Source organism: Acipenser ruthenus, unplaced genomic scaffold (assembly GCF_902713425.1).
Source record: "Acipenser ruthenus unplaced genomic scaffold, fAciRut3.2 maternal haplotype, whole genome shotgun sequence".
Taxonomy (NCBI): Eukaryota; Metazoa; Chordata; class Actinopteri; order Acipenseriformes; family Acipenseridae; genus Acipenser; species Acipenser ruthenus.
The window spans coordinates 38,971-56,485 of NW_026707620.1; the positions used below are offsets into that span (position 1 = coordinate 38,971).

At 54.5% G+C, this 17,515-nt stretch overlaps 1 protein-coding gene across 4 annotated transcripts; it reads left to right on the top strand.

Moving 5' to 3' along the window:
* The first annotated feature begins 73 nt into the window (after window positions 1–73).
* On the top strand, window positions 74–16,454 carry LOC117971574 (dyslexia-associated protein KIAA0319-like protein). Of its 4 annotated transcripts, none has more exons than XM_059019183.1 (22): window positions 74–248; window positions 1,628–2,205; window positions 3,468–3,614; window positions 4,252–4,579; window positions 4,697–4,883; window positions 5,003–5,270; window positions 5,689–5,790; window positions 5,919–6,016; window positions 6,726–6,813; window positions 6,990–7,082; window positions 8,197–8,329; window positions 9,453–9,681; window positions 9,784–9,907; window positions 10,197–10,329; window positions 10,793–10,941; window positions 11,075–11,226; window positions 11,392–11,530; window positions 11,735–11,894; window positions 12,336–12,478; window positions 12,975–13,097; window positions 13,640–13,825; window positions 14,228–16,454. In XM_059019183.1, exons 3-22 carry the CDS (start codon window positions 3,488–3,490, stop codon window positions 14,419–14,421), a joined length of 3,156 nt encoding a protein of 1,051 aa, XP_058875166.1. In that variant the 5' UTR covers window positions 74–248; window positions 1,628–2,205; window positions 3,468–3,487; the 3' UTR covers window positions 14,422–16,454. The 4 variants fall into 4 exon arrangements, with proteins under 4 accessions (XP_058875166.1, XP_058875169.1, XP_058875167.1 ...); XM_059019186.1 differs by having other exon boundaries at window positions 1,978–2,205; XM_059019184.1 differs by lacking the exon at window positions 74–248 and adding an exon at window positions 271–418.
* The last annotated feature ends 1,061 nt before the right edge of the window (window positions 16,455–17,515 follow it).

The following is a 17,515-nucleotide window of genomic DNA, read 5'->3' on the forward strand; positions in this document are numbered from 1 at the left end:
GACGGGTCGTGGGGTGGTTCTCGCACAGGGCGGATGTTGTTTTCGGCTCTTCCACGCCCTCCCTCCCAGTTCGTTCCGGGTGAAAGGGGACTCTGGTTGTTAATGCGACCCGGGTTTATAACGAGAGAGAATGGACGAGGGAAACACAGCGCTGTTAAAATGAGAATACACCGGACAGAAAGAGAGCCCACGACGCGATCGTGAACCGGACAGAAAGAGAGCCCACGACGCGATCGTGAACCGGACAGGTAGGTACGAGCACGAAAACATCCCGGGCAGAGACACCGTCAGCGTCATCATCATCATTATCATTATGCGATGTTAAGATCAGCAGCTGACATTATGATGTATTTAACTGCATAACTAATCCGGGTTAACTCAACAGCACGGTGCGGGGGATGCTGTGCGACTGACACAGGTGATATATAATTACACCACGGCGAGAAATTCACATCTCTATTGCACCGCAGTTCAGATTGCATTGATTTAAAAACGAGACGCTAAACGAGGTGGTTAGAATGCAGATCTCTACAGTACGGGGGTGGCGAGACGAGGTTTGCATGTGAAGCTGGTGTGAATCGAGGCGGTCTCGTTTTCCGTCGGCACACGCAGCCCTGCGCTAGCGTGAATCTGCTGGATTCTGCAAAGATCGTGTGCTCAGCGATAATAATGAGTAATAATAATATACCGTGATAACGGTTTGCATCTCGAGAAACAGGTGCTGTGCGGCGGGCGAGCGAGGGAGGAGGTGGGGGGGGTCATTTGTGTAAGTTAGGATTGCTTTGGGGGGTGTTTTAATACACTGGTAATGATAATACACATGCTCTCTGACGCAGTAGTCAGCAGGCTAGCCGGGTGCATATTCAAGGCGAGGGCTGCCCTGCTGGTGTATATGATCCTGCGATATTGTCCTGTACTGCTTTCTGTAACGCAGCTGGCTGGCTGCTGCTGCCCGCTCCTCTTCCTATACACTGAGGTTGAGGTTCCGTGGGTGCTGTCGGAAAGGGACACGCGAAATAGCTGAACCTGTCCGACCATACGCGTGCTTAAACCTTAATGAGAATAGCGCGGGCTCGGCCCGGGACTGGGTCGAGTGAAGTACAGCCGTGCCGTTTGGATTTATATTAGAAACGAACAAGACAGAGTCTGTCACTTCTACATTGTTCTGCGACTGGATTCCATTCAATACTGTTGTCTTCAGTTAGTTAGGCTTTCTGCAGCTGAGGAGCCATTAGGTGTGTCGCTGTCCCTTTATAAACGCCCTCCGGCCGGCGCAGCATATCTCAAAACGGATCTGTGTTACTGGATTCCATTAGCGAGCATGCAGGAAGTAAAATCTACTTCCAAACACACACTCGGGACCCTGTAATAAAGAGGCTGGTTTATGTCTGCAGCTGAAACGCTGTTGCTCGGGTTGCATTAGGAATGTATTCTGCGGCGTGGGACGGTGAGCGCTCGGCAATCATTGCAAAGCTGTACACTGACAATGCTTGCTGATTACATTAACCGTGTTTTCAAAGTTGCAAAGAGTGCACACATTTTCTGAATTTAATTTCAGTCAACAGTTAGATCGGATGTATTATTATTATTATTATTATTATTATATATTTATTTATTTTGTTTTAAGGCTGCAAAACGGAATAGCGACGCGATAAAGAGACACGAGGCTGAAACTAAGACAAGGCGGGCGGTGTGTTTTCTGTTCAAAGAAGAGTTTGCCAAAAAAACAAACCCTGGAAGCCTGGCTGCCGGCTGTCTGTGGCCGATTTCGATTAAATCTCGTTTTGGGGAAACTAAGATAAGACGCCGAGCCCGTCATCCCGGATCTGCCTCGCCGCTGAGCCGGAGCTGGAGTTTGTTGTTTTTACAGAGAGGATAGCTGACACTGCCAACAGGAAACAGAGAGGAGAAACCCAGTCAAGCGCGAATCGCGCTGTCACCAACCAGCACCCCTCTCTCCGTGTCTCCCTCTCCCAGCGCACCTTCACCAGCCCGGGGAGGGACCACGCCATGACTCGCGGAGGAGGAGCGAGAAACGCCAGCGACCTGCTTTATTTCAGCGCAGAGAGTTTGTTTTAATTAAACTAGAGAGAGATCGGCCGCTTCTCCAGGCTGCAGTGCGGATCCTGTGAACGAGTAAAACTGCAAGGACCGGTTTGGGATTGCGGAGTCAGCCCCGGAATGAGAGGGCGTGCCGCCGCCAGGGTAAGTACAGGTGGGGAGGTTTGTCTGAACATGAGTTTGTTTGAACGTGAGTTTGTTCAGTTTTGATGTTGGGCGCACTGTAATGCCTGCTATTGTACAGCTGTCTTCCATGGCACAGCTGGTCAGTGTCAGTCCTATGCTCTCTTATACAGAGGCAGTGTATGTCACCCTAACCCACACTGAGACCAGAGCAGAACCTGAACCACACTGAGACCAGAGCAGAACCAGAACCACACTGAGACCAGAGCAGAACCTGAACCACACTGAGAGCAGAGCAGAACCTGAACCACACTGAGAGCAGAGCAGAACCTGAACCACACTGAGACCAGAGCAGAACCAGAACCACACTGAGACCAGAGCAGAACCAGAACCACACTGAGACCAGAGCAGAACCAGAACCACACTGAGACCAGAGCAGAACCTGAACCACACTGAGACCAGAGCAGAACCTGAACCACACTGAGAGCAGAGCAGAACCTGAACCACACTGAGAGCAGAGCAGAACCTGAACCACACTGAGAGCAGAGCAGAACCTGAACCACACTGAGACCAGAGCAGAACCTGAACCACACTGAGACAAGAGCAGAACCTGAACCACACTGAGAGCAGAGCAGAACCTGAACCACACTGAGAGCAGAGCAGAACCAGAACCACACTGAGAGCAGAGCAGAACCTGAACCACACTGAGACCAGAGCAGAACCTGAACCACACTGAGAGCAGAGCAGAACCTGAACCACACTGAGAGCAGAGCAGAACCTGAACCGCACTGAGACCAGAACAGAACCTGAACCACACTGAGAGCAGAGCAGAACCTGAACCACACTGAGAGCAGAGCAGAACCTGAACCGCACTGAGACCAGAGCAGAACCTGAACCACACTGAGAGCAGAACAGAACCTGAACCACACTGAGAGCAGAGCAGAACCTGAACCACACTGAGAGCAGAACAGAACCTGAACCACACTGAGAGCAGAGCAGAACCTGAACCACAGTGAGAGCAGAGCAGAACCTGAACCACAGTGAGAGCAGAGCAGAACCTGAACCACACTGAGACCAGAGCAGAACCTGAACCTCCTCAGCTAGTTGGTTTATTGCTGTAGCTCCGAGCACTGCATGCAAAACCTCCAAAGAGAGGACGAGGAAGTTGTCGGGTTTTCAAAGGCTGTGCTGCCTCGTGTAAGACCAGCCCGTCACGGGTCAGCCTCCTGGTTTTCAGTTCCTGTAGACCTCTCTCTCTCCATCTCTCTCGCTCCCTCCTCCAGGTCTGGTTGCTCTGGTGAACATGGTGTCCTCAGAGTCCCACCCTGAATCCTGCAGCCTGATTGGCTGTGTGGGCTGGGCAGGGTGTCGCAGGCTCCTCTTCCTGTTTCTCACCGGCGTGTGCATCAGCTTCCTGTTCCCAGCCACAGGTAGGAAACCAGTGCAGAACAAGTGCTGTGGGTGAGCAGTTTATTAGGAACATTGATAAGTCACACTCTGCCCCTCCCTCGCTGTATTTAAAACTGTGATTGAAACAGTTTTAAATACAGAGCAGGAGAAGCAGCTGGAACATCACGTGTGTGTGTGTGTGTGTGTGTGTCAGTGTCTGTGTGTCTGTCTCTGTGTCTGTCTGTATCTCCTGTGTGTCTCTGTGTGTCAGTATCTCTGTCTGTGTCTGTCTGTATCTCCTGTGTGTGTCTGTATCTCTGTCTGTTATCTGTCTGTGTCTGTGTGTGCCTGTATTTGTGTCTGTCTATGTGTGTCTGCATCTCTGTCTCTTATCTGCGTGTGTCTGTATCTGTGTTTGCACCTCCCACATTGCAGTCCAAAGTACAGGCCTGTGTGCCACACAGCACAGCACAGCTCAGACCAGCAAAGTACCAAGCGAGTAACAGATGCAGTACACCAGCCCATAGCATTCCCAAGTGTGGAGGAGCGCAGCGTGTGTGACGAGCAGAAAGACAAGATACTCTGAGCGATCCTCCACCCTCCCAACCACTGTGTAGTCAATGATCACAAACACAGCCCTCCCTCTCTCTCTCTCTCTCTCTCTCTCTCCCCACACAGACGCACTTCCCAGTCCCTCCCAGTGCCAGCCCAGTCCAGCCCTGCAGGGTGTGTCAGTGAGTGCTGGCGCGTGGCTCCCCCTGTCAGCTGGGAGGAGGTATGGCAGTTTGAAGCAGTGCAGCCAGGCTTGCTGTGAGAGGGCAGGGTGCAATGCTGCCTGGAGCCTGCGGGGGCGCTGTGTCATGTTGGCCTGTGTGAGCCGTGGGCGGTGCCAGACTCACAGCACCGGGGAGCCTGATTCGCTGCTGGTGTTTGTGACACACCCCGAAGTGGGGGGGCAAGTGCAGACAGAGGATTTTGATTGGCTGCAGGAGTTCCGGAACCGCAGGTGAGTCAGCCGGGTTTCTGGTTTGTCACTGGAATGAATGACATCAAGGAAAATAGCAGGAAATAGTTTTAAACCAGGGGCATAAATCTGAATTCACTCTTGTCTCCATGGATACAGGAAGGGGAGTGGCCTGCCTGGTCGCCATGGAGATTCATGGCTGGGGTCAGGAGATGAGAGGGGGATGAGGAGACGGAGAGGGGTGAGAGCGAGGGAGGAGCAGAGGAGGGAGAGAGAGGTGAAGACTGAGCCACAGACCCACACAGACCCCCCAACCAACAAAGAGGGACCCTCCAGCAATGAACAGGTGAGAGAGTGTGTGTGGGGTGGGGGGGGGGGGGGGGTGTCTGTGTCACTGTCTGTGTTTTTAAGTCTGTTTGTCCAATTTTGACCCACACTATTATATCTGTGTCTCTTTGTTTACAGCTTGTTTCCATGGGAACCGCTGCCCCAGACCCCACCCACATGTTGACCGTCTCCAATCCTGTGGCCCTCAGCCTGACGGCCAATAGAAAGGATGGGAAGCTTTCCAATGACAGCGCAGTGGAGGCCCCGCCCCCCACAGGACAGAACCCCACTCCCACCACAGTGACCATCACCATGACAACCGCCAGTAACACAAGCACGACCTCCGAGATGTCAATCAAGCCCACATCCCTGGCCAGCACAGCCCCCCGAGCTACCACACAACCAGGTGAGCCACCAACACACACACACACACACACACACACACACACACACACTGATTCCCAAAATGTTTAAGTAATTTGATTTTCAAAATGTTTAAGTAATTTGATTTTCAAAATGTTTAAGTAATTTGATTTTCAAAATGTTTTTACATAATTTTAGGAATGTTTGTCAGCAATCAGGAAAGCCGTCACCCGTCTCTGTTTTCTAAAGCCCTGCAGCGCGTGTCTGTGTAGCGCTGTGCACCAAACAGGTTTTAATAGGGTATGTGAAAGACACACACACACTGAGTGATTGCCCTCCAGAGTCAGTCTGACCCGCTCTCCTCTCCTCTCCTCCCCTCTCTCCCCTCTCCTCTCTCCTCACCTCTCTCCTCTCCACTCCTCTCTCCTCTCCTCTCCTCTCCTCTCCTCTCTCCCCCCCAGGTGTGCGGGAGCTGGTGGTCTCGGCTGGGAACAGTGTGGAGGTGACCCTGCCCATGAGCGAGGTGGAGCTCAATGCCTTCGTGCTGCCAGAGCCCCCCAAAGGTACAGAGTCGGGGTGCAGGGTGTAGAGAGGAGCCCAGCCCTGGCTTATACAGCCAGCCTCTATTCATGATATTATTACAATAAACAGGATACAGGGGTTAGTAAACATGGGGGTCTCTCTCTCTCAGGCTCCAGCTACAAGTTTGAGTGGCGGCTCATCACTCACCCAAAGGATTACAGTGGAGAGATGGAGGGCAAGCACTCGCAGACTCTCAAACTGAGCAAGGTGAGCACGCACTGTCACACACTCGCACGCACTGTCACACACTCGCACGCACTGTCACACACTCGCACGCACTGTCACGCACTCGCACGCACTGTCACACACTCGCACGCACTGTCACACACTCGCACGCACTGTCACACACTCGCACGCACTGTCACGCACTCGCACGCACTGTCACGCACTCGCACGCACTGTCACGCACTCGCACGCACTGACACGCACTGTCACGCACTCGCACGCACTGACACGCACTGTCACGCACTCGCACGCACTGTCACACACTCGCACTCGCAGACTCTCAAACTGAGCAGGTGAGCTCACACTCACTCGCACCCACACGCACTGCGACACACTCCCATTCATTCATTCATTGCTCCGAATGGCTGCTCTGTGAGAGTGGATGTTTAGCTCATAAAAACACAAAATATTGACAGCATGGTGTTAGTGTGATGACAGCATCATCCCTCTCGTAGCTCACGCAGGGTCTGTGTGAGTTTGAGGTGCTGGTGCAGTGTTAGTGTTGCTGTGTGTTTGACCCGTGTCCCTCTCGTAGCTCACGCAGGGTCTGTGTGTTTGAGGTGCTGGTGCAGTGTTAGTGTTGCTGTGTGTTTGACCCGTGTCCCTCTCGTAGCTCACGCAGGGTCTGTGTGTTTGAGGTGCTGGTGCAGTGTTAGTGTTGCTGTGTGTTTGACCCGTGTCTCTCTCGTAGCTCACGCAGGGTCTGTATGATTTCGAGGTGCTGGTGGACGGGGAAGGGGCTCACGGGCAGGGCTTCGTCAACGTCACCGTTAAGCCAGGTGAGCTTGAACCCGTCTTTCCTCTCTCTCTCTCTTGCTCTCTCTCTCTCTGTCATTTGATACCTGTTTAAATACAGCACTGTGCACACACCCATTCTAAATCTCCCCCCCCCCCTCTCTCTCACCCCTCTCTCTCTCTCTCTCTCTCTCTCTCTCTCTCTCTCTCTCTCTCTCAGAGCCCCGAGTGAACCAGCCCCCCGTGGCTGTGGTCTCGCCCCGGTTCCAGGAGATCTCTCTGCCCACCAGCTCCACTGTCATCGATGGCAGCCGTGAGTACAGAGCTGTATATACACCACAGCACCAGCACAGCACCAATACAGCACCACAGCAACCCAGCACAGCACCAATACAGCACCACAGCAACCCAGCACAGCACCAGTACAGCACCACAGCAACCCAGCACAGCACCAATACAGCACCACAGCACAGCACCAATACAGCACCACAGCAACCCAGCACAGCACCAATACAGCACCACAGCAACCCAGCACAGCACCAATACAGCACCACAGCAACCCAGCACAGCACCAATACAGCACCACAGCAACCCAGCACAGCACCAATACAGCACCACAGCAACCCAGCACAGCACCAATACAGCACCACAGCAACCCAGCACAGCACCAATACAGCACCACAGCAACCCAGCACAGCACCAATACAGCACCACAGCAACCCAGCACAGCACCAATACAGCACCACAGCAACCCAGCACAGCACCAATACAGCACCACAGCCACCCAGCACAGCACCAATACAGCACCACAGCCACCCAGCACAGCACCAATACAGCACCACAGCCACCCAGCTCAGCACCAATACAGCACCACAGCCACCCAGCACAGCACCAATACAGCACCACAGCAACCCGGCACAGCACCAATACAGCACCACAGCAACCCGGCACAGCACCAATACAGCACCACAGCAACCCAGCACAGCACCACAGCAACCCAGCACAGCGCCAATACAACACCACAGCAACCCAGCACAGCACCAATACAGCACCACAGCACCACAGCAACCCAGCACAGCACCACAGCAACCCGGCACAGCACCAATACAGCACCACAGCAACCCGGCACAGCACCAATACAGCACCACAGCAACCCGGCACAGCACCAATACAGCACCACAGCAACCCGGCACAGCACCAATACAGCACCACAGCCACCCGGCACAGCACCAATACAGCACCACAGCAACCCGGCACAGCACCAATACAGCACCACAGCCACCCGGCACAGCACCAATACAGCACCACAGCAACCCAGCACAGCACCACTGCAATACCCCATGCAGTACCACAGCACAGAACCACAATACAGCTTTCCATGCTGGCCCTGACGCTGCATTTCAACTCTTCTAACTCTGCCCCCTCAGAGAGCACTGATGATGACCATGTGGTCTCCTATCACTGGGAGGAGGTGAAGGGACCCCTGCGAGAGGAGAAGGTTTCTGCAGACACCCCCATCCTCAAACTGGCCAACCTGGTCCCAGGGAACTACACCTTCAGGTAAACCCTACCCCCCTACCCCTACTCCACTACCCCCTACCCCACTACCACCTACCCCCCACCTCCTCACAGTGTTCGACTCTGACTCCTCTCTCCTCCTCTCAGCCTCACAGTGTTCGACTCTGACTCCTCTCTCCTCTCCTCCTCCTCTCAGCCTCACAGTGTTCGACTCTGACTCCTCTCTCCTCTCCTCCTCCTCTCAGCCTCAGTGTTCGACTCTGACTCCTCTCTCCTCTCCTCTCTCAGCCTTACAGTGTTCGACTCTGACTCCTCTCTCCTCTCTCAGCTTTACAGTGTTCGACTCTGACTCCTCTCTCCTCTCTCAGCCTCGCAGTGTTTGACTCTGACTCCTCTCTCCTCTCTCAGCCTCGCAGTGTTCGACTCTGACTCCTCTCTCCTCTCTCAGCCTCGCAGTGTTCGACTCTGACTCCTCTCTCCTCTCTCAGCCTCGCAGTGTTCGACTCTGACTCCTCTCTCCTCTCTCAGCCTCGCAGTGTTCGACTCTGACTCCTCTCTCCTCTCTCAGCCTCACAGTGTTCGACTCTGACTCCTCTCTCCTCTCCTCCTCCTCTCAGCCTCAGTGTTCGACTCTGACTCCTCTCTCCTCTCAGCCTCACAGTGTTCGACTCTGACTCCTCTCTCCTCTCCTCTCTCCTCCTCTCAGCCTCACAGTGTTCGACTCTGACTCCTCTCTCCTCCTCTCAGCCTCAGTGTTCGACTCTGACTCCTCTCAGCCTCACAGTGTTCGACTCTGACTCCTCTCTCCTCTCCTCTCTCCTCCTCTCAGCCTCGCAGTGTTCGACTCTGACTCCTCTCTCCTCCTCTCAGCCTCAGTGTTCAACTCTGACTCCTCTTTCCTCTCAGCCTCACAGTGTTCGACTCTGACTCCTCTCTCCTCTCCTCTCTCCTCCTCTCAGCCTCGCAGTGTTCGACTCTGACTCCTCTCTCCTCTCTCAGCCTCACAGTGTTCGACTCTGACTCCTCTCTCCTCTCCTCCTCCTCTCAGCCTCAGTGTTCGACTCTGACTCCTCTCTCCTCTCAGCCTCACAGTGGTCGACTCTGACTCCTCTCTCCTCCTCTCAGCCTCGCAGTGTTCGACTCTGACTCCTCTCTCCTCTCTCAGCCTCACAGTGGTCGACTCTGATGGAGCCCGTGACTCCACGCTGGCCTCTCTCTCCGTGTTAAAGGCTGTGGATTACCCCCCCGTGGCGAACGCTGGTCCCAATCAGGTGATCACGCTGCCGCAGAACTCCATCACGCTGTTCGGGAACCAGAGCACCGATGACCACGGGCCCGTCAGCTACGAGTGGTCACTCAGCCCGCAGAGCAAGGACAAGGTGGTGGAGATGCAGGTGAGCGCACAGAGGCACACTCGCTCACAAGCTGCTGCAGTGTAAAGTCCAGTGTTTGAAGCTGCTCTCTCCTGTCCCTCTGTCTCTGTGTTCCCTGGTCAGGGTGTGCGCACCTCCACTCTGCAGCTCTCGGCAATGCAGGAGGGCGATTACACCTACCAGCTGACCGTCACCGACTCGGCCAACCAGCAAGACACTGCCGAGGTGACCGTGATCGTGCAGCCGGGTCAGTGAGCTCCGAGGGAGTGTTTGGGGGGGTGGGGATGTCTCTGTGTGTGTGTGTGTGTGTGTGCGTGTGTGTGCTGGTATTGCATAGCTGTAAAGCAGCGAGGAGCTCCTATGACATCGTTCTCACCACATTCAAATCATTTTTTGTTGCTTTAATGCTGAAGTATTTGCTCGTGATTGTGGGGATCCGTTTTGGAGCGGTACATCCACACTTCATTAGAGGCAATGCAAGGTCAGCGCAGAGATACATGAGATGAGGGAGTGTGATCCTGAGTTTCCCCCCTCAGAGAATAACAAGCCCCCCCACGCGGACGCGGGGCCGGAGAAGGAGCTCACCCTGCCCGTGGACAGCACCACGCTGGACGGGAGCAAGAGCAGCGATGACCAGAAGATCGCATCGTACCGCTGGGAGAAAACCAGGTACCGGGATCCACGAGAGAGAGAGAGAGAGACTCGCCAGAGATCCACCGAGTGTCCCAGGGATGGGAATAAGACTCCCGTTGCACAGCAGTTTGATCCATTCCAGGTTTCACTGCGAGTTTAATAAGACGCACCTGAGCTTGTTACCTGGACACACTGTGGCTAATGAAGCTCGCAGCAGTAAAACCTGCACTGGGGGAGGCTGCTGTGCAGCAGGAGTCTTATTCCCATCCCTGGGATCTGCTGAGGATTCACTTGAGAGATCCGGTCCGGATCCTGTCCGGTCTGTGCTGGGGATGCAGTCGTGTCGGGGTATTCATACAGAGCCTCTCTCGGGCTCACGTCAGTGTTGTGTGCATGCAGTCTCTCACACAGTAACAGCACCCCGATGGAGGGCAGATTCTCATGTTTTTTGATTGCTTACAAACAAGTTTAAGCATCTCTGTGTCTGTCTGTCTGTCAGCGGTCCGGACGGAGTGAAGATCGAGAACGCAGACAGCGCCGTCGCCACGGTGACGGGGCTGCAGGTGGGCGTGTACGAGTTCACACTGAGCGTGCGAGACGAGAGGAACCTGGCGAGCAGCGACACTGTGAGCGTCATCGTGAAAGAGGGTGAGTGTGTGAGAGAGAGGGGGAGATCCTGTCACAGCTGAACCAGCCCTGTGTGTGTTGTTACTGTCTGTGTCTCCTCTCAAACCAGCCCATGTCTCTCTCTATGACTCTCTCACTCTCTCTCTTCTGTTAGAGTTGAATCAGCCCCCTGTGGCTCGGATTTCCGGGAACGTGCAGCTCACCCTCCCCCTGAACATGGCCGCTCTCGACGGGTCAAAATCCTCAGACGACAAGGGAGTGGTGACCTACCAGTGGAGCCGGGACGAGGGGAGCCCCGCCGCGGGGGTCAGTGAGCGGGGGGAGGGGGATAGGGAGGGGAAGGGGGGATAGTGGGGTAGGGTAGGGTAGGGTAGGGGGGTAGGGTGGGGGGGTAGGGTGGGGTTCTGTTACGAGGTGATGCAGTCCCACTCTGCCACTCTTCTGATCCTCTCCTGCGGTTCTGTTCTGCAGGATGTTCTGAACCAGTCGGACCGGCAGCCCGTGCTGCTGCTCACTAACCTGGTGGAGGGAACCTACATCTTCAACCTGCGGGTCAGCGACGCCAAGGGGGAGAGCAGCACTGCCAGGGGCACTGTGGAGGTCAGACCGGGTCAGTACAGAGAGAGAGAGACACGTACATGTGCACACGCAGAGACACACACACACACACACACACAGAGAGAGCAGCACTGCCAGGGGCCCTGTGGAGGTCAGACCGGGTCAGTACAGAGAGAGAGAGCGAGAGAGAGAGAGAGAGTCTGTGCCCCATGCCTGTGGGTTTCTTGCCTATTTGAACCCTGCTCTCTGCCCTCAGACCCGCAGCGCAGTGACCTGGTGGAGATGCTGCTGGCTGTGGGGGTGAGTCAGGTGAGCGAGAGGCAGAAGGGCATGCTGGTCCGGCAGATCGCAGTGCTGCTGAGAGTACTGGACAGCGACATCGTGGTGCAGGAAATCCAGGAGTACACTGAGCAGAGGTGAGAGCACTGAGCAGCACCCACACCCACTCCCAACACACATACACACCCACTCCCACACACACACACCCACACACACACACTCCCACTGAGCAGAGGTGAGAGCACTAAGCAGCACCCACACCCACTCCCAACACACACACACACACACACACACACACACACACACACACCCACTCCCACTCCCACTGAGCAGAGGTGAGAGCACTGAGCAGCACCCACACCCACACCCACTCCCAACACACACACACACACACACACACTCCCACACACACACACACACACACACTCCCACTGAGCAGAGGTGAGAGCACTGAGCAACACCCACTCCCAACACACACACACACCCACTCCCACACACACTGAGCACACAGAAGATGTGAGGTGAGAGCGCTGGTTAATGCTCGCTCTCTCTCTCTCTCTCTCTCTCTCTCTCTGCAGCACTCGCATGGTGTTCTTCGTGCGCTCGGGACCGAGGCGCCCCCTGCTGCGAGGGCAGGATATCGCCATGGAGCTGCGCAGCAAACTGCGCAAACAGAAAGCAGACTTCCTGATCTTCAGAGCGCTGCAGATCAACACTGTCAGTGAGTACCGGGAGCAGTGGGAGTACTGGGAGAGGCGCTGTCTGGGTGTAACAGTGCACTGGGAGAGGCTCTGTCGGGGTGTCCCAGTGCACTGGGAGAGGCGCTGTCGGGGTGTCCCAGTGCACTGGGAGAGGCTCTGTCGGGGTGTCCCAGTGCACTGGGAGAGGCTCTGTCGGGGTGTCCCAGTGCACTGGGAGAGGCTCTGTCGGGGTGTCCCAGTGCACTGGGAGAGGCTCTGTCGGGGTGTCCCAGTGCACTGGGAGAGGCTCTGTCGGGGTGTCCCAGTGCACTGGGAGAGGCTCTGTCGGGGTGTCCCAGTGCACTGGGAGAGGCTCTGTCGGGGTGTAACAGTGCACTGGGAGAGGCTCAGGGTGTAACAGTGCACTGGGAGAGGCTCAGGGTGTAACAGTGCACTGGGAGAGGTTCAGGGTGTAACAGTGTCTAAGCCATGTTTTTTATTTCTCTTTTTTGTTTTATTTTAATCTCCCCTCTCCAGCCTGTCAGCTGAACTGCTCCCAGCACGGGTCCTGTGACTCCCTCACGAAGCGCTGTGTGTGCCACCCCTTCTGGATGGAGAACTTCATCCGAGTGCAGCTGGGAGACGGGGAGAGCAACTGTGGTGAGACATTCACACAAAACACACTGGCACTCTCACAAAACACGCTGGCACTCTCACAAAACACGCTGACACTCTCTCAAAACACGCTGGCACTCTCACAAAACACGCTGGCACTCTCACAAAACACGCTGGCACTCTCACAAAACACGCTGGCACTCTCACAAAACACGCTGGCACTCTCACAACACGCTGGCACTCTCACAAAACACGCTGGCACTCTCACAAAACACGCTGGCACTCTCACAAAACACGCTGGCACTCTCACAACACGCTGGCACTCTCACAAAACACGCTGGCACTCTCACAAAACACGCTGGCACTCTCACAACACGCTGGCACTCTCACAAAACACGCTGGCACTCTCACAAAACACGCTGGCACTCTCACAAAACACGCTGGCACTCTCACAACACGCTGGCACTCTCACAAAACACACTGGCACTCTCAAAACACACTCACACAAAACACACTGGCACTCACACAAAACACACTGACACACTGTACACAATCACACACACTGACTGAGTCTCTCTGCCTCTCAGACTGGAGCGTTCTGTACGTCACGATCGCCTCCTTCCTGATGCTGGTTGCCGTGGGGATCCTGTCCTGGGGGCTCGTGTGCTGCTGCCGCCGGAGGAAGGGGAAGCCCAAGAGGAAGAGCAGGTACAAGATCCTGGAGGGGACTGACGATCAGGAGAGCCTGGAGCTGAAACCCGCTGCCAAAGGAGGTGAGGGGAGAGGGGGGAGAGGGGGAGAGGGAGCTCAAACATGCTGCTAAATAAGGTGCTTTTGGTTCCAGAGAGCTCGTAGCATTGCATATTCTAGCTGTGTGTGTGACACTGGTTCAGAGCTGTGTCTGTGTTGCTGGTTGGTTAGTGATCGCTGTGTGTGTCACGCTGGTTCAGAGCTGTGTCTGTGTTGCTGGTTGGTTAGTGATCGCTGTGTGTGTCACGCTGGTTCAGAGCTGTGTCTGTGTTGCTGGTTGGTTAGTGATCGCTGTGTGTGTCACGCTGGTTCAGAGCTGTGTCTGTGTTGCTGGTTGGTTAGTGATCGCTGTGTGTGTCACGCTGGTTCAGAGCTGAGTCTGTGTTGCTGGTTGGTTAGTGATCGCTGTATGTTTCTGATTGCAGGTGTCCGACTCAAGCCCCCGGTGCACCCCCACTCCAGCCTCCTCCGCTCCGAGTCCGAGGGGGACAGTGAGGACGCCCTCTTCACCTGGCCGGATCGAGAGAAGGGCAAACTGCTGAGACACCAGAACGGGTCGGTGCGCAACGGACATGGGCCCAACAGAACCAGGAAACAGAGCTGCGAAGAGCTGCTATAGCACAGGGCACCCTAACCCTGCACCCTGCACCCCCCCCCCCCACACACACACACACACACACACACACACACACACACAAACACACACACGCACACGGAGAGGGGAAACAGAGCCACGAGCAGCTGCTAAAGGGCTCCCTGCACCCTACACACACAGGGGAGCTGCTATAGCCCCTGTACCCCCCACCCCACACACACTGCAGGAGTACCTCCCCTCCCCTCCCCCCTCTCCCCTCTCCAGAGAACTGTGAAACTGCATCTGAGCAGACAGAGCTGGCTTTAGAGCAGACCTTTGCTACAGTCTACCTGCGTCTCAGTGTGTGTGTGTGTGTGTGTGTGTGTGTGTGTGTGTGTGTGTGTGTGTGTGTGTGTGTGTGTGTGTGTGTGTGTGTGTGTGTGTGTGTGTGTGTGTGTGTGTGTGTGTGTGTGTGTGTGTGTCTCTGTCCCTGTCTCTCTCTCTGTCCCTGTCTCTCCTCCTCTCACCGTGTCTCCTCCAGACCCTGCTCCCCCCCCCCCCTCCTCCTCGCTTCTGTAAATCCGGGTTCATTTTTCTGTATTTCTTTTCTTGGTTATGTATTGTTTTATAGATGTAGTCTTTTTTAATTATTTATTTTTCTGTGATCAGGAGCTTGAATTAATTCATTATTATGATTCACTGTTTCCGTGGTTATTGTGGTTAGAATTTCTGTGTTTCGTCCGTCTGAATGTAGTTTGAATCCTTGGTGATGTATTTAGTGAACCCAGAAGAGAGGGACCCAGGACCCTATCTATAGACAGAGAGAGAACAGGACCCTGTCTAGACACACACAGAGATAGAGAGAGAACAGGACCCTGTCTATAGACACACAGAGAGAGAGAGAGAACAGGATCCTGTCTATAGACACAGAGAGAGAGAGAGAGAGAGAGAACATGACCCTGTCTATAGCCAGAATCTGAGAGGGGAACCGATAGGGAGAGAGCCACTCTGGCCAGCAGCGTGCAAAGAGTGGGAGGGCGGAGGGCGGGTCTGTGTCTTGTGCGCCAGTGTGAGTGAGCTGTGCAATCCCGAGCCAGTATTATACCCCAGTCTCCCGGAGCTGAAGGTATTATAGTGACAGCGCCCCGTGCTGGGAGGAGACAGGCTCTCTCTGTCTCTCTGTCTCTCTGTCTCTCTGTCTGTCTGTCTGTCTGTCTTGCTAGGCCCAGGTCTGGAGCTCCTGATGATAAAACTGGAAATTGAGGGCCCCCCTTCGCTTGTTAATGAACACTGGAGATGTAGTTTTGTGTGGTGAAGACACTTGAATATACTGGGACCCCCCACTCACTGAACTCTGAGCACTTTACTTTCTCAAGGTGTGTAACCCGAGGCTCAAAAAGAAATTTAAACTAAATAATAACACCTTTCATACATTCTCTATGCAACAACCCGGTCCTCTCCCTCGCTTTCTCTCTCCCTCTCGCTCTCTCTCTCGCTCTCGCTCTCCCTCCCTCCCTCCCTCCCTCCCCCTCATTGCTCTGAACGGGTGCCAGTGACTATGTTTCAGTGCCAAAACCCAGGCAACTCCTACAGAGCAAGCTGCAAGGCCAGCTGGATCTCGGATGTCATCAGGGAGAATCAGGGATCCAGGATATGAAGGGTTAAAACACTCAGCGAGGCGGGGGAGAGGGGACCCGAGAATGTCGCTCTCTCGCTCGAGAGGGAGACTCGAACCCTCTGAATGTCATGCTGCTTGTCTGATTCACTGGACAGTTTTAAAGAAGCTGTGATTCAGGCAGGCGCTTCACTGTGGTTTTGTTTGAAGGAGAAGCCCGTGGAGCTCCTGTCTCTCGTTTGCACTCCGCACGCCTCGTGCTTACAGCAGGGGGGTGTTAATCAGAAGGGATGGGTTTTAATTTGCGGGGCTGGAGGAGCGGAGTGCTGGGTTTGTTTTTGGTTGGTTTGTTTTTTAAATGAAGATTTTTCTTTCGTGAATTGTTTTACTGTGATTCGATCAGGTCTGGAAACTACTGCTTTCAAATCGTATTTTCTGTGAATAAAAATGATTATTTCCGGTTTCTCGTCTCTTGAGTGTTTATTTCTTGAGGGAAGAAGCAAGAAGAGTTGAGTTGAATTATTTGGTAAAGAAGATCAGATACTATAATGAGCAGCCTGTCCCTCACTGCACTGTGCTATAATGAGCAGCCTGTCCCTCGCTGCACTGTCTGCTGTCCCTCGCTGCGCTGTGCTATAATGAGCAGCCTGTCCCTCGCTGCACTGTCTGCTGTCCCTCACTGCACTGTGCTATAATGAGCAGCCTGTCCCTCGCTGCACTGTCTGCTGTCCCTCACTGCACTGTGCTATAATGAGCAGCCTGTCCCTCGCTGCGCTGTCTGCTGTCCCTCACTGCACTGTGTTATAATGAGCAGCCTCTCCCTCGCTGCACTGTCTGCTGTCCCTCACTGCACTGTGCTATAATGAGCAGCCTGTCCCTCGCTGCACTGTCTGCTGTCCCTCACTGCACTGTGCTATAATGAGCAGCCTGTCCCTCGCTGCGCTGTCTGCTGTCCCTCACTGCACTGTGCTATAATGAGCAGCCTGTCCCTCGCTGCACTGTCTGCTGTCCCTCGCTGCGCTGTGCTATAATGAGCAGCCTGTCCCTCGCTGCACTGTCTGCTGTCCCTCACTGCACTGTGCTATAATGAGCAGCCTGTCCCTCGCTGCGCTGTCTGCTGTCCCTCACTGCACTGTGTTATAATGAGCAGCCTCTCCCTCGCTGCACTGTCTGCTGTCCCTCACTGCACTGTGCTATAATGAGCAGCCTGTCCCTCGCTGCACTGTCTGCTGTCCCTCACTGCACTGTGCTATAATGAGCAGCCTGTCCCTCGCTGCGCTGTCTGCTGTCCCTCACTGCGCTGTGCTATAATGAGCAGCCTGTCCCTCGCTGCGCTGTCTGCTGTCCCTCACTGCACTGTGTTATAATGAGCAGCCTGTCCCTCGCTGCGCTGTCTGCTGTCCCTCACTGCGCTGTGCTATAATGAACAGCCTGTCCCTCAGTTCAAAGCTGGACAATCATACCCTCCATTTGACAGATGGAAATCGGTACACTTTATTGCTGATATTATTATTATAAGGTTGG